The sequence below is a fragment of the Arabidopsis lyrata genome (genome assembly GCF_000004255.2).
Source record: "Arabidopsis lyrata subsp. lyrata unplaced genomic scaffold ARALYscaffold_4, whole genome shotgun sequence".
In the NCBI taxonomy this organism is placed as follows: domain Eukaryota; kingdom Viridiplantae; phylum Streptophyta; class Magnoliopsida; order Brassicales; family Brassicaceae; genus Arabidopsis; species Arabidopsis lyrata.
In genome coordinates, this window is record NW_003302552.1 from 9,965,837 (window position 1) to 9,982,208 (window position 16,372).

Here is a 16,372-nt window from a genome sequence, read left to right on the forward strand (position 1 = left end):
CTCGGTTTTATAAAATTAAAAATTATAATATCAATTTCTTAGATTAATTTGTTTGTCAAGGAAATATGGAAAAAATAAGACAAAAATATTATCAAGACATCCAAGAAAAATTCAAACGCTTTTCTGTAATATCTATGACTGTGAACTAAGATCCGGACAGACGAATGCGAAACAAATGGCCAACCAAAGACCAAAATCAAGCAAAGGGAATGCAAGAACAGTTGACCATGGTAAAGGAGCATGCATTAGAAAAATAAAGTGTTTCTCCGTTAAACGGGAAAACTCGGCTCAAGCCAAGCCCATTGTCAATCACTCTCAGTTGGTTGAGACTCCATTAAATAAGATCAAATACTAAATTAGCTGAGATCTTATTAGTTTTGGTCAAGGAGACGTTGTAGATTGCCGGTGAAAATCCATCTTAGGCAAACCGGTACGGGTAACTCACCATGACCGATCGATGGCCTCGCACCAACCATATTCACAAGCAAGCTTGTAAGTAGCTGCATAGTTTCAATGGACCAAAAACAGCCGAACGGGCAATTCACAGAACCAGGTGGCTAAGAGACGACCACGCAGGTTCGTGAAAAATTTGTGGTTGAGGTTGTGCCACGCCGAATCATATCTTTTCGGTGGTCGACCTTATTCGTTAGACCTCATAGTTATTAGTTAGACCTGATAGTTATCCGAAATCGTCATGTGTCATCGCACAGAGGATGATTAGTGTGAATATAATCGCGGTGGAAAACCATATCGGACCACTTGTTGCGACGGCGGGACATAAGCTGTCCTCCACATGCATCCCAACCAACTTAGTGTTGATTTTTTATTAATGAGTTTTATATCAAGACGAAGAGAAACAGAAAACGCCATTTATAGAAGGCGGAGAGTGAAGATGAAGCTGCTGAAATAGTCGTTGAACTAGTTCAGAGTAGTACAAGAAAGAACAGAATTACGTGAAGCAAGTATTTGGAAATTGGTAAAGTCGGTCTATGGCGGTTGGATGTGGATACTAGAAGTTTGGAGAAAATTCTAGAAGACTGAAGGGTTTCTTTTTCACGGGAGAAAAAAGAAACAGGAAGAGAAATGACAATTTCCTAATCCTTAAAAAAAAGGAAATTGTCTATTCCTATTAGTGTTAGAATAGAAAATCGGCTTGTTATATAGCCACGACCTATTTAGTATAAAAAAGGTGTTTAGGCTTTAGAAAAGATGAGCACAAAAGAGCAAGAGAATTCTTAGACATTAAGGTTATGGGGTTTCTTGTAAGAAAGCATAATGCTTAAGGGGGCTAAGGGGTTTGTCTTGAGGGAGTTGTTGATCGGGTTGTGATCTAAGAACGAGAGATTGAGAGAATAGAAAATAGTTTAAGGAGAAACCTTTTAAACGTATTTTCTATTAATCAAAAAAAAGAGTTTTTTTGAAGAAACCCGTGTCTCAGTTTGTGACTCAGTTCCTGACTCAGTTTCTATCTTACACCGTGAACTAGTTTTCATACATACGATAGCTCTTTCGTTTTCAATTGGTATCAGAGCGGTCACCTATGAGGATTGCATATAGGTGAGATCATGTGGAGAAGATGGAGAGATTTCATGGACTTGACATCGGGTCAAGAGTAATATTGAATGATGGAAACTATGGTTTTTGGAAATCAAGGATGAAGGCGGTTATAAGAGGCATTGATGTCTATGCTTGGAAAGCCATATTGAAAAAGTGAGATGAACCCAAAATCAAGGATAAATCAGGAGCTGATGTTGCTAAGCCGGAGAATGACTGGACTAATGATGAATTGAAAAAATCAAAGTATAACGCCAAAGGCACTCATCGCTTTTCACAATAACGTTGGAAGAAACCAGTTTGAACTGATTCAGGGATGTGAAACAGCAAAAGAAGCTTGGGATATCTTTCAAAATCATTTTGATGGAACCGTGAAGGTGAAGAACTCAAGGAAAGACATGTTAGCCTCAAGATTTGAAAATCTGAAGATGGAAGAACGTGATTCAATTTCTGGTTTTAGTTCAAAGATAAGTTCTTTGGCTCAAGAAGCATTGATACTTGGAAAGAAGTACAAAGATAAGAAACTTGTGAAGAAGTTTCTACGATGTTTACCTTCGAGATTCATGGCATATAAAACTGCCTTAAGTGTGTCACATAACACGGAAGACTTTAGCTTTGGAGATGTGGTCGGAATGCTTCAAGCTCATGAGATGGAACTAGTGGGTGTGAAGAAAGTGAAAAATCCAAAGGATTTGGCATTAACTTCTCTTGAAAGGAAAACTCAGGAAGTAGAAGAAGATGATCCTTTAAGTTTGTTGTTTCAAAGATTTGATCAACTATTAAGGAAGGTAGAAGAAGAACAAGGACAGAAGAGGTTCAGCTCAAGCAAAAAGTATCCAGATGAAGGCAAATATGCAATGTCATGAGTGCTTAGGATATGGACACTTCCAATATGTATGTTCCACATTGAAGAAAAAGGATGCAAAGTGCTTTGGGTGCAAAGGTATTGGACATACTCAGCATGAATGTGTTAGTAATCATAAAATAAGAAAAGAAAAATCAATACAGAGAATAGAAGATGATTCAGAGGAAGAAAGTGTTGTTGAAGAAGAAGTAAATCATTTTGTTACACTTTTGGGAAAAGCTGAATTTGAAGATGGTGAAGAAGTGTCAGGGTATGAGTCTGAAGAAGATCATGAAGTTGTCTGACTCTGAAGAAGATCATGAAGATGACTTTGCTGAATGTTATAAGGAGGTACGTGACACACCGATTGAGATTGGACAAGAAAATCAAGCCGTAGTAAAAGAAAAGCGTCGCCTTGATGCACTTGTTGAGTTACTGCAGAATGAGCTGAGGGATAAAATGAAAATCTGTCAAGAAAGTACGAAGGACAAGCTGACTGTTTCTACAAGAGTAAGAAAATCTAACAGAGGTTTGTGATATATACTGGACAAGAAGGATCTTAAACAGGGCAAATCAAGTTTGTAGATGAAAGTGTCTCTCCACCAAATCCAAACAAAAATGAAAGTAATGCATTCAAACGAACTGGATGTTACTTTTGTGGAGAGAATGGGCACATTAATGCATATTGCTACAGATTCAGAGAAAGAGTAAGTAGACTTAAACATCAAGGGAAAATTTCCTAGAATGGATTCCGTAGTCAAATATGGGTGAAGAAATCTGATCTGTATCAGACTGCATCAGAAAATACATCAGGACGCATAGGAAGTAAGTTAGGAAAATCAAGAAGTACGTCAGAAAGTGGATATTCTCGCAATATGACTGCAACTGATACAAAGACTGCAACTGTAATAGAACCTGCAACAGTAATAGAACCTGCAACAGTAATAGAACCTGCAACTATATCCTAACCTGCAACTATATCCTAACCTGCAGCAGAACCTGCAGCAGAACCTGCAACAGAACCTGCAACAGAACCTGCAACTGTATCAAAACTTGCATCAGAACCTGCTATTGTATCAGAACTTTCATCAGAAGGCTGCAATGAGGTAGAGAATGTCAATTACAAGATATTATATGAACAATAGCTTAACCTAGTTGAGGAGAATTCAGTGTTGACAAGAAAAAAAGTCAAGTTAGAGGCAAAGGTGGCTGAAACACAAAAATATGCAATAGAGAAAGAAAAAGAAGCATCACAAGCTATAGTGAAACTTGAAGAAACACACAAGAATTTGAGGATGCTTAATAATAGCACGAAGCAGTTGGATCATATTCTAAACATTGGCAAAACTGATCGATATGGTCTTGGATTTAAAGGAAATCTTACAAAATCAGATTCAAAATTTTGTTTCTGGTGGATATTAGAGAAGACTACATCCATGGGGGTAAAATAAAAAGAAGAAGAGAAGATATGATATGCATCATCAATGACAAAGTTTGAAATTTTCGGATTAGTGGAGCAGAAAAACAGTTTCAAGATGCATAATTCAAGGCAACGTTTGGAGATCTAAAAGTAGTCTGATCGAGCTAAAACTTGGTGGCAAGCTTCGTGGTACTACTGTCTTGAAATTCAACGATGGGATTGAGTTTTTGACTGTTGGTTTGGGTTTTATTAAACCTATTTTGGACAGAAGTCATATGAAGTTTCAGATTTGTCCAACTTGAACTTTGAAGTTGTTCAGCCATTAGTTATGATTGTGTCAACCTATGAATATGTTTTTAACTTGTGTGTGCTCACAAGCAAGGGGAGAAGAAGGTGGCATATGATTATGGGGGAGTTTAGAAGCTGGTTTTGCTTGTTCAAATTCTTTGGTGGAATCCTATGTGGCTTGTGTGTGTAGCTTTATGTATGTGTGTTACAGATGCTTGAGAGACACACAAAGTTAAAAAGGGGGAGATTGTTGATGCAGCCTCAATGTAATAATGACAAAGTAGCACATGAAGTTATACGACAAAACAAGATGTTTCATCTAAGCTTTAAGTATATGCTTTGGTTCTAAAACTCAATCATCAAGGGGGAGATTGTTGGTGTTGTGAAGACCGAGTTTTAGAAGCTGCTGAGATCCTTGTTTCGAGGTTGAGATAGAGTTTGGAGATCATCAAAGTAATAATTGAAGTTCATGATAATTGAAGTTCATGATGTGTGAAGCTTGGATTATAAAACTCACTAAGAAAGGGAGAGATTGTTGATGTATTCTTAATGAGTTTTATATCAAGATGAAGAGAAACAGAAAGCGACATTTATAGAAGGCGGAGAGTGAAGATGAAGCTGCTGAAGTAGTCGTTGAACTAGTTCAGAGTAGTACAAGAAGTAGTTCAACAGAACAGAATTACGTGAAGCAAGTATTTGGAAATTGGTAAAGTCGGTCTATGGTTGTTGGCTGTGGATACTAGAAGCTTGGAGAAGATTCTAGAAGACTAAAGAGTTTCTTTTCATAGGAGGAAAAAGAAATATGAAGAGAAAGTACAATTTCTTAATCCTTAAAGAAAAAGAAAATTGTCTATTCCTATTAGTGTTAGAATAGGAAATCGGCTTGTTGTATAGACACGACCTATTTAGTATAAATAGGGTGTTTAGGTTTTAGAAAAGCTGAGCACAAAAGAGCAAGAGAATTCTTAGACATTAAGGTTATGGGGTTTCTTGTAAGAAAGCATAATGCTTAAGGGGGCTAAGGGGTTTGTCTTGAGAGAGTTTTTGATCGGGTTGTGATCTAAGAACGAGAGATTGAGAGAATAGAAAATATTTTAAGGAGAAACCTTGTAAACGTATTTTCTATTAATCAAAAAAGGAGTTTTTTAAAGAAACCCGTGTCTCAGTTTGTGACTCAGTTCTTGACTCAGTTTCTGCCTTACACCGTGAACTAGTTTCAATATACGATAGCTCTTGCGTTTTCACATAGTTCCCCTTTAAATACTCCCACTCGCTCATTTGCTTACTTAGAGTCGAAAAATTAAGAAATTTCTGACCTACCTGAAAAAGTGTTCGAAAACCTGAAACTGTAACCAAAGAAAATCCAAGTGAGTCTTTATCACGTTATAGGAGCAATGCCAATGGAACAAATGAACTCTAAAATTGTAATCTCATAAACAGAATTAACGGAAAAATATGTAAATAAAACATATGTGTAGCACGAGATAACTCCTAGTATATTAATAATTTAAAGATGAATATTCAACCGAATTAATGTAGCATAGAGATGGAATATTCATATGAGCTTATTATCAAAGAAGAAAAAACAGTTATATTATACCTTATGCAACAAGTGCCAAGGATGTCGATTTATTTTGTATGACTATGCAACAAAAACCAAAAATAAATCGAACAATGAAAAAGTTACGACCAATGGAATACACTACTTAAGATGATTGATGTAATAGTTAGTCCATCTAGGAATATATGCCATTTGTGACACATCTTGTGTATTGATTTTGATTCTTTCTTATCGAATCCCCCTCGGTGTCAACACGCTAGAATCCTCCCTTTTCTCTTAAAACTCTTGTTACTTTATTGTATCTATTTATTTGTGTAAGCCGAGTGTGGATAAAATCCCAAATGTTACAACACCCCAACTTTAAATCCTATCCACCATATTTTGTTTTAGCTTAGAATTTCTTCAAAAATAACTATTAACTAACATAGTATTTCTCTTTCGCCAGCTTATTTAACACCCTCGTTATTTATGAATCCAACATTTACATCTCCTCACTAATTTGGGAAAGTTCTTTTAGTCAAATGGTCATTTTTGGAGGCATTTAATATCGAAGTTCAACTTCATCAAATCACGTTACGACCAACATAATCAAAATTATGAGCTATGGATTAAGTTTTATCGATCGAAATGATATCATAAAAAAAATCTCCTTAACTAAATAAAATATACATCACAAACTATAATACAAACTTATACGAATCAAATCCTTTGTACGCGGGCCATATTCATGGGTTAAGGATTCTACTTGGTTTGTCATCTCAAAATTAATTCTCAATTTAGTATATAAAATGAAAGGTTGCTTCTCTCCCAAGAAACATATAGAATTGTTGACACAGCAAACATCAAATATAAAAAAGAGCGAAGAACAACTGAGTGAAGAAAACACACAAACAGCGTCCTCTCGCCGCAACCCAATTTGCTTTATTTACAAACATTCCTTCCTCCTAAAAGTAACCTTTCTTGGTTACATTACTACGATCTAATACTTTGGCTTTGAAAAAAGTGATTTAAAAGAATTCTTTTTTAATTGATTTGACTATCAACGACACATAGTGTAATTATCGAGTTTTTACAGGCAAGGATAATAAAGAAATTATAATGAGGAAAATAACGTTAGAGAGACTAACTTTCTTTAACAGCTCGTGCTTTCTCTATCTTTTTCATGTTTATTTTGAACTTACCTAAAGTAATATTTCTACTCATATAAATAACTTAATGAATAATAAATATGTTAAGCACAAAGTAATATTTGGATGGATGAAATATTAAGAAATTGATTTTCAATTAACTTTTCAATATGAGTAAAAGAAAAAGAAAATATATAGTGATTCTCAGTTAATATCAGTAAAGTGTCGCGAGTTTCCAATAATTTCTTAAGTTTTTGTAAGATAAAGATGAGATATATGAACAAATAATTTTTTATAAGTGTTGTTGCTTAAAAATGTACGTTAGATAGAATCATTTGATGTCAATATTTTGGTACTATGGATACAGCCATGACTTATAAAACCAAACCACCAGAAAAATGAGAAGTAGGTAAGTAAAAATTGTTAAAAAACCTTTAACTAAAAAAAAGAAAAAAATGTTATGTATAATGTGTTCATAAACAGCACCAACTACACAATACTATTTTATGAAGACAATTATGGCATTGAGAGAATAATAAGAAGATGATATGTCAAACTGATTAATGCTTAATCATTCCAATATCATCCTGTAAATGTTGAAGTAGCCGACAACAAGAATTGAAAATCGGACAATTTAAGATAACGTAGAAAAAATCATGTTCGAAATGGTAAAAGTTTATTTAAACTTAATTTGAACCGATTCATGTAGGGGAAGAAGAATGAACGTAGACATGCCTAAGTGAATCTTGGTATGATAACTTTTGAATTATTGAAGAAAAAAAGAATAAAAGCGTTAGAAAGAATAAATTGGCATTATAATAAAGAATAAATTCTGAGTGAATTTAGTATTATATAGTTTTTTGTAACACTTTAATACCGTCCGCGTTATGACTGCCCCATATGGCCCTTAAGACATTAACTAGAAGAGAACACACCCGGGGGAGTTTCATCTAATTTTTTGGATACTAGGCTTTTGATATATGTTTTTTTTTTTTAAAGTCTCTTTATCTTTACTTTGGTGTTAACCAAATTCCATTTGTATATACTCTTTGGTAAAAATTTATCTGTTTTCTTGTTGATCGATAACTTTAACATTTTAATAAAAAGAAAAGAAAAATTAAAGTGTTACAGTATTGCCTTACGCCAATGTATATTCCCGATGAAATTATAGAAAAATGACAAACTGTAATTTTATATAAGAAATAATAAAAGAGTAAACTTATTATTTACGATATTTTCTCCCATATTATTTTTTTGAAAGAAACCATTTTTTCTTACTTCTCACTAGATAATAGCTGTCGGAAAAGAGAGAGAGTATGTAGAACAATACTAAACCAAATTTTCCTTCTATTTTTTTCTGTTTGTTGTCACTAGAAAAATGATTGCTTGATAACCATCTAAAACTGTGTATGATAATTTTTCTAATGTTAAATTTGTTGCTCCGTAAAAAAAAATTATTTGCAAAATTTATGAGAAATGAAGGCGCTATTGTCTGTAAATGAATAAAGAGTACTGAAAAAATAACTAAAAAATAAACAAGCAAAACATAGTAGATAAGATGATAAAGATTTTATCAAATTTGGTTTAGTTTTCATTCTTTTCACTTATGTTTTTTTTTCATTATATGGATAGATGATGAAATATACGTGTATAATTCTAAAATCAGTGAATTCTTATTGTTGCTCAATTTGATCTACAAGAGATTATATGTAAACTAAATTTGAATTTCAAAATATCTAATATGTCTTTCGTTTATTAGATTTTAGATAAGAAATTTCTTAATTTTATAGTTTGAATTATACTACATTGTTTTTTTTAAACATCTAACACAAAATTATTAGTTAATTATTGAATGAACATATGTTTTAATATGATTGGTAAGTTGTTTTGACATTTTCCCATATCCACACATAACTTTATAAATTATATATAGTGTACTATTTGTATTCCATTACAAGATAATAGAAACGAAACGGATAATATGAAAGATTTCGAAATCCATCAACGAGCTAGGTGTGAAGGAACATGAATGAAGGACAGAATTGGAACAAATGGTTATTGGGGGGCAACACAAGAGAATAATACCCTTCATCATCCTCTTCTCTTTTATACCTACAATAATGCAATTGAGAATCACTTTAAGCCCTCAAGGACGCTCTCGTTATTTCCTTCCTAATGATCCTTGATGACTTTTTTCTCCTTCACATGAAACAGTTTCAACTTTTACATTAATCGGTATCGGATGTCTACTTCACCGTAATGTTTGAACGTTGATATTAAGATTATTTTCGTAAAACCATCACAAGACAAAACATGGTGTCACACAAACACAAAAAGGTCTTAGATGATCCAAAGAATGTATTTGCACCCTTTGAAAATTATAATGTACATCATTCAAATTAATCTACTTGTCTTGAAGTCTTCTTACAACAAGGCTTGTTTGTCCGAAATTCATATCTTTAGTTGTATTTCATTTACTATATCCTCATGTTGCAAAGAAAGTTGATGGAATCAGAATCTATCTAAGTATACATTCTCTGATCATTAAAGCCTATAAAATGCCATGTTCCTCAAACTAAAAACTTCACCAATTCCTTTCGCTCACCAGTCTCTTGTCTTCTCAGGTTCGCTCGTTTTTTTCCTTAAATTTTAGCTCCTTCATAAGGTTTTTTTTCACACCTAAAATTTAGATCTAGTAAGTTGCCTGAACGCTACTAGTTAACGTTTCAGGTGGTAAGAGATACATAAAGAGAAAGATGAGTTGGACCGGAGGAGATTGGCTATGTGGTGCGTGTCAACACGCAAACTTCAAAAAAAGAGAGTCATGCCAAAAATGCGGATACCCCAAATTTGGAGGGGTAGATGTGTCAACGTACTTGTACAACAGGACCGAAGTTATGGCTGGTGATTGGTATTGTGGTGCATTGAATTGTGGGAGCCACAATTACGCAAGCCGAACAAGTTGCTACCGATGTGGAATGGTTAAAGTCGAGTATACGGAACAGTACTACGGTGCTCAAATGGTTGCTTACGGGAATGATGGCACAGCTTGTCCTCCCGGATGGAAAACTGGCGATTGGTTTTGTCCTAGGGTCGGTTGTGGGGTTCATAACTACGCAAGCAGGGCTGAATGCTTCAAATGCAAGACAACAAGAGATTATGGTGAGTCAATATATATTCTCTTTCTTCTTTTAGAATGTTATTCTATAGATTTCGAACTTTTGAATTGATATCTTTTCCTTTTTCTGATCTCTAGGTGGCGTCTAAATGGATGAGGAAGAGCTTATGAAGAATCTCTTGTTTTAATTGTACCTTACAACAAGTGTTTCTACTTTCTAACATGCATGACGCTTTCTTACGTTGACTTGAAATGTGTACCAAGTTGAAACTCGTGCAAATTAATGTAACTACAAATTGTTGCAAGCACGTGATTAAAACAATTAAGGCTTCAAATGAGACCTAGCTAGATAAACAAGTACAATAACAATCAAGATACATGGTACATGGATTGCTAACGAGTTTTTTGTTTTCATTATATATACCATCTCTAGATTTTAAAACTGCGGAAGCCAAATCTACTCTTTTGATCTACTCTATTGTTTTGCTTTATGAGTACATTAACATAAGTACGTATCTCCGACAGCTATTGTCAAGCTCCTACAATAACAATGTATTAGTAAGTATAGACTTAACTATTAGTCTATATGACCGGTTTGTGTAAACCGGAATCAAACCTAAACTCTCTACTATATAAAGAGAGTATCATGTAACAGAATCTTTCAAGTTGAATAACAAACTTTCTTCTTCTTCCTTGTTTTCTCTCGAGAACTTGCAACTACTATCATGGTATCAGAGCGATGAATCTCAAAATTCATCAGATCCGACCTAAATTTCTTCGTTTCTCTCCGTTTCTTCAGCTCTAATCAAGTTTCTGATCTTGCAATGGTTTCCGTGGAGAAATTCCGGCGTCGCACAAGAAGATCGACTAAGAATTCAGCTGATAAAACACCAGATCGCGTTCCATCTTCACCAATTCCACCGATTTCACCTCCGATTCAACCAAATTTCGTTACAAGACCACCGTCGATCTATCCGATGCCGCAATTCGATTTCACGGATGCTCACTACTCATCTTTTGCGCTTACAAATGGTGACTGTCCTGGAAACACTCTCGTCTCTGAGGTATTGGATGGATCTAACTTTTTGTCTTGGAAAATAGCGATGTTTATTGCGTTAGATGCTAAGAATAAGATCGTATTTGTTGATGGAAGCTTACCTAGACCTCCTGAATCCGATCTCAGTTTTAGAGTTTGGTCAAGATTTAACAGTATGGTTAAGTCTTGGATCTTGAACTCTGTCACGAAAAAAAATTTACAAGAGCAAACTGAGGTTTAATGATGCTGCTGAGATACGGAAGGATTTGGATACAAGATTTCATATAACAAATTTGCCAAGATCTTACCATTTGACTTAGCAGATTTGGAGTTTGCAACAAGGTACACTGAGTCTTGCTGATTACTATACTGCGTTAAAGACTTTGTGGGATGATTTGGATGGTGCTAGCTGTGTTAACACATGTAAGAACTACAAATGCTGCAATGCTACTGCCTTGGTCTCTGAACATGCAAAGATTGTTTAGTTTCTGTCAGGTTTGAATGAATCTTACTCAACAATTCGGAGTCTGATAAAGAAAACAATACCAGATTTGGCAGAGATTTACAACCTCTTGGATTAGGATCACAGTCAGCGCAACATAGTTACAGTACCAACCAATGCTTCCACATTTCTTGTTTCAGCCACTCAGAATGATCAGTTTGCGGTGAATGCTACTCGATCTTATCCGGCTAATTCAAAACCAAAAATTCAATGTTCTTGTTGGGGTCGGATCCCACACATTTTCAGTAGGATCCACTTGGATCTGTCCACGTCATTATTACATAATAATCTTCTTAGAATTAAAGACATTTTATTATAAAAATCGAGCTTAACCAGTCGGGAGTTCGGTTCAGTCTAGTAAAAGAGCTCGATCTTTGCCAGTATGGGGTTCGCTTTTATTCGACAGACAGTTCGTATAGAGAAAGGCCGAAGCAAGGAGAATATTGTTCGAGGCTCGCGGCAGCGTCAAAACGCGGGAGTTCGGAGTCAGCAAGAAAGAGTTCGGAAGATCCATGCGAAGCCCAAGATAGTTCAAATTCAAGCCGTTTCGGTCAAGTTGTAACCTACATTATTAATGCGGATCAATGCGATTATGAGTAGTAAATGACCGCATTGATCATGTTTTCTGTATAAAAACAACCTCAAACGCATGTGTTTGAGAGAAAAGAAACTTTTTTACTCATTAGTTCTAAGCAATACAATAAACTTTCTCTCTTCATTACTTTCTTAAGGCATTTTGTACTTCATTCTTATCAAATTTCTTTACTTCTTTTCTTGGTTAATTTCTCTTTCGAATTCTCATATTCATTTTCTGATTTTACAAGAGTTTTTCTCCACTAAAATACTTAAAGACAATCGAGTGTGAATCCTACATCCACATTTTGGCGCCGCCTGTGGGGACTCTACCACAAAACTCTTTAATCCTTTTTTCCCAACCAAGAAACTATGGCTGATCAGCAAGCATTGAGCGATGCAATTGCCTTGCTTACTCAGACAACCACCGATCTGATCAGTCAGATGGGTACACTTGTTGGTGCCAACACCACTCTTAGTGAAAGGTTGAACTCAATCGAGCAAACCTTAACGAGTGTCCAAACCACCCAGACAAATTTTTCAAACGCGCAGAACGTTGTTTCAAGCCGTTTAGATAATTTGTCCTCAACGCGAACAACAACGCATCAGCGCAGGCTATTCGCGACTCCCGCACAAAACAGGCCCGGGGTTACTCAAACTCCTCCAGTAGGCCAGCCAGCTAGTATTAGCAATCCGGCAGCCGCAGGAGATGGGATTAACCCAACCGAGGAAGAAATTTCCCAGGGTCAGGGAAATCTTTCTATTGACGACGGATTCCTTATGGAAGATCCTGATGTCACCCTATCAGATGATTTCATCAAAGTTCGTCAAGAGCTTAATGAAATGAAGTCAAAATTTCATCAGGCGACCAGTTCGGCGTCTGAGATCGATCGAGTAATCGAAGAAACTTGTCGAACACCCTTTACCTCGAGCATCTCGAACCTTCGGATCAAAGATTCTCGAAAGCTTAAGTTACCAACTTATGATGGTAAAGGAGGTCCTAAAAATCACCTCGCCGCTTTTCAGATCGCCGTAGACACAATTGATCAAGAACCAGGCGAGGAAGATGCCGGATTTTGCAAACTATTTTCCAAGAATCTTTCCGGACCGGCACTGCTCTGGTTCACCCAATTAGAACCAGAAACTATTGATAGTTTTAAGGAATTATCCTCTGTATTCCTAAAACAATATTCCATGTTCATGGAAAAGGCAACTTCTGATGCAGATCTTTGGAGTCTAACCCAAGGTCAGAATGAACCACTTCGCAAATATATCGCTAAATTTAAAGAAGTAATAGCCAAAATTCCTGGGGTATAGCATGTTGCTGCCCTATCCGCTTTACGGAATGGACTCTGGTACGAATCCCGATTTCGGGAAAAACTCATTGTCAATCGTCCAAGCACCATCCAGGATGCTCTATTCCGAGCTAACAATTGGATGGAGGCAGAGGAAGAAAAACTTAGTCTCGCTAAGAAGCATCGTCCAGCTAAATTAGTCATTGCTAATCCGACGAAAAAGTTCGAACCTAAAGATCAAAAAAGGTTCGGAGTTAATCCTGCTACTAATGCTGTAGGGAAACCCTTCCCAAGCAGAGGAAGATACAATCCTCCTAATTCTTGGGTTAGAGATGAAAGTGCCTATTGCGTTTTTCACAAAGTAAACGGGCACTCCACCAAAGATTGCAGCATACTCAAAAAGCACCTCACCGAGCTGTGGGCAGCTGGAGAGCTCGCTAATTTCAATATGGAGGAATTTGTTGATTTTTATCACAAAGAAAAAGAAGAATCCGAAGTTTCTAATCCTCCTGAAAAGAAACATAAGCCCAATGGGCCTGGAACTCCGAACACTCCTAAGAAAAGGATCGATGTTATAATGGGAGGATCCAAATTATGCCGAGATTCGATCAGATAAATCAAAAAGCATAAAAAATCAGCAGCAACTCAAACTGCTATGGGTTTTCAGTCAAATGAACAAATACCTTCTATCTCTTTCGACAATTCGGATGCCCAAGGAGTAACAGGGCCTCATGACGATGCTCTTGTGATAACCTTAGATGTTGCGAACTTCGAAGTGACAAGGTGTCTAATTGATACTAGAAGCTCGGTAGATCTCATATTTCTAAGCACTTTTCAAAGAATGGGAATCAGTAAAGCCGACATTATCGGTCCGCCGGCACCATTAGTAGCTTTCACGAGTGACACATCTATGTCCTTAGGAAACATAAAACTACGAGTGCTCGCCGCATGGGTTCCAAAAATTATAGAATTTATTGTTTTCGACCGACCGGCCGCTTACAACATAATTCTCGGAACTCCGTGGATATACCAAATGAAGGTTGTACCTTCAACTTACCACCAATGTGTGAAGAAATTTCCAAATCCCGGAGGAATCGGAACCATTCGAGGAGATCAGGAAACGTCGCGTTCTTGCTACCTCATGGGACATCGCTTAAAGCTCAAATAGCAATTAATGATAAACGCTAAGCAGAAAAGCATTTTGCGTTACCCAAGTGGTCTCAGTTCGAATGAAGTTACCACAGAAGTTGAAATTGATTCCGAATTTCCAGATCGAAAAGTAAAGATCATCACTACTTTAGATTCAGAAATCAAAGATCAATTGGTAATATTTCTAAAAGAAAATAAACGTACTTTCGCCTGGTCGGCGAAAGATATGCCCGGAATCGACAAAAGTATCATTACCCATGAATTAAACGTCGATCCCAGTTTTAAACCAATAAGGCAAAAAAGAAGAAAACTGGGTCCTGACCGAGCTCAAGCGGTCAATGACGAAGTTGATAAGCTTTTGAAAATTGGTTTTATTAGAGAAGTAAAATACCCGGACTGGTTAGCAAACCGCGTGGTAGTCAAAAAGAAGAATGGGAAGTGGAGAGTATGTGTCAATTTCACTGACACTAACAAAGCATGTCCGAAAAACAGCTTTCCTCTCCCTTATATTGATCGGCTTGTAGAATCAACAGCCGGAAACGAACTCTTGTCATTTATGGATGTATTTTCTAGATATAATTAGATCATGATGAATCCCGAAGACGAAGAGAAAACGTCCTTCATAACATATAGAAGAATCTACTGTTACAAAGTTATGCCATTCGGTCTGAAAAATGTCGGAGCAACATACCAGCGTTTAGTTAACAAAATGTTCGCAGAACATTTGGGCCAAACGATGGAAGTCTATATCGATGATATGCTCGTGAAATCTCTTAAGAAATCCGAGCACATCACTCATCTTGAGCAATGTTTCAAAATTCTGAATGAATTCGGAATGAAACTAAATCCAGCTAAATGTTCTTTTGGTGTTCCTTCCGGAGAATTCCTAGGATACAAAGTCACGAAAAGAGGAATAGAAGCAAATCCCAATCAGATTAATGCTTTCCTCAAGATGCCTTCGCCAAAAAACATTAAAGAGGTCCAACGACCTTTCGGCCGTCAAAAAGTTAGCTGGAAGATTCAAAGAATTCGAATTAGTTCGAATACCTCGAGGCGAGAACACTTCGGCAGACGCTTTAGCCGCCCTAGCTTCTACCTCAGATCCCGAACTCAAGCGAGTGATTCCAGTTGAATGCATTTCTTCACGAAGTATTTTGGATGAAGAAACAGAAAACGATGATAATTTGGAGGTCGAGCATATCGAAACTCCATAATTAAATACCGACAACAAGAACAGTTCGCTTGTTGTCACTAGATCTCGAGCAAAGTCTCAAGATGACGAGCTTAATCCACAAACAGAACTTCCTAAAACAAAGCCGAGAAGAAAACTAAAAGATCAAGAGGTTCCCATTAAAGAACCATCTCGAGCTGAACAGTCACTTCCGGATATCGCAAATAATAAAGAAGTTCTGATAAATGATCCTGATATTCCTTCCGAGCCGGAACCAAGGAAGTTTATACTTAAAGATAATATTTCCGCTAATGATTGGGGGGCTGACTGGAGGGTACCCATCAAAAATTTCATTCTTAATGGAGAACTACCATCGAACAAATGGCAAGCTCGCAAATTAAGAATCATCAGCGCTAAGTATTGTATAATTAAAGAGTCATTGTACAAGCGAGGCGTAAGTGATCCTTATCTTTTATGTATTTTCGGGCCCAAAGTTGAAATAGTGACAAGCGAGGTCCACGAAGGGCTTTGCGGTAGTCATTATTCGGGACGAGCAATGACTTTCAAAATCAAACGGTTAGGATATTTCTGGCCAACTATGATTTCTGATTGCATCGATTACGCCAAACGGTGTAAAAAGTGTCAGATGCACGCTCCTCTCATTCACCAGCCATCTGAATTTCTATCATCTATATCTGCTCCATACCCTTTCATGAGGTGGTCAATGGATATAG

The 16,372-nt window shown here is 36.5% G+C and overlaps 1 protein-coding gene across 1 annotated transcript; it reads left to right on the plus strand.

Moving 5' to 3' along the window:
- The first annotated feature begins 9,283 nt into the window (after nucleotides 1-9,283).
- LOC9315066 lies at nucleotides 9,284-10,260 on the plus strand. The gene is made up of 3 exons (XM_002878953.2): nucleotides 9,284-9,418; nucleotides 9,525-9,956; nucleotides 10,051-10,260. Exons 1-3 carry the CDS (start codon nucleotides 9,358-9,360, stop codon nucleotides 10,059-10,061), a joined length of 504 nt encoding a protein of 167 aa, XP_002878999.2. The 5' UTR covers nucleotides 9,284-9,357; the 3' UTR covers nucleotides 10,062-10,260.
- Nucleotides 10,261-16,372: the final 6,112 nt, after the last annotated feature.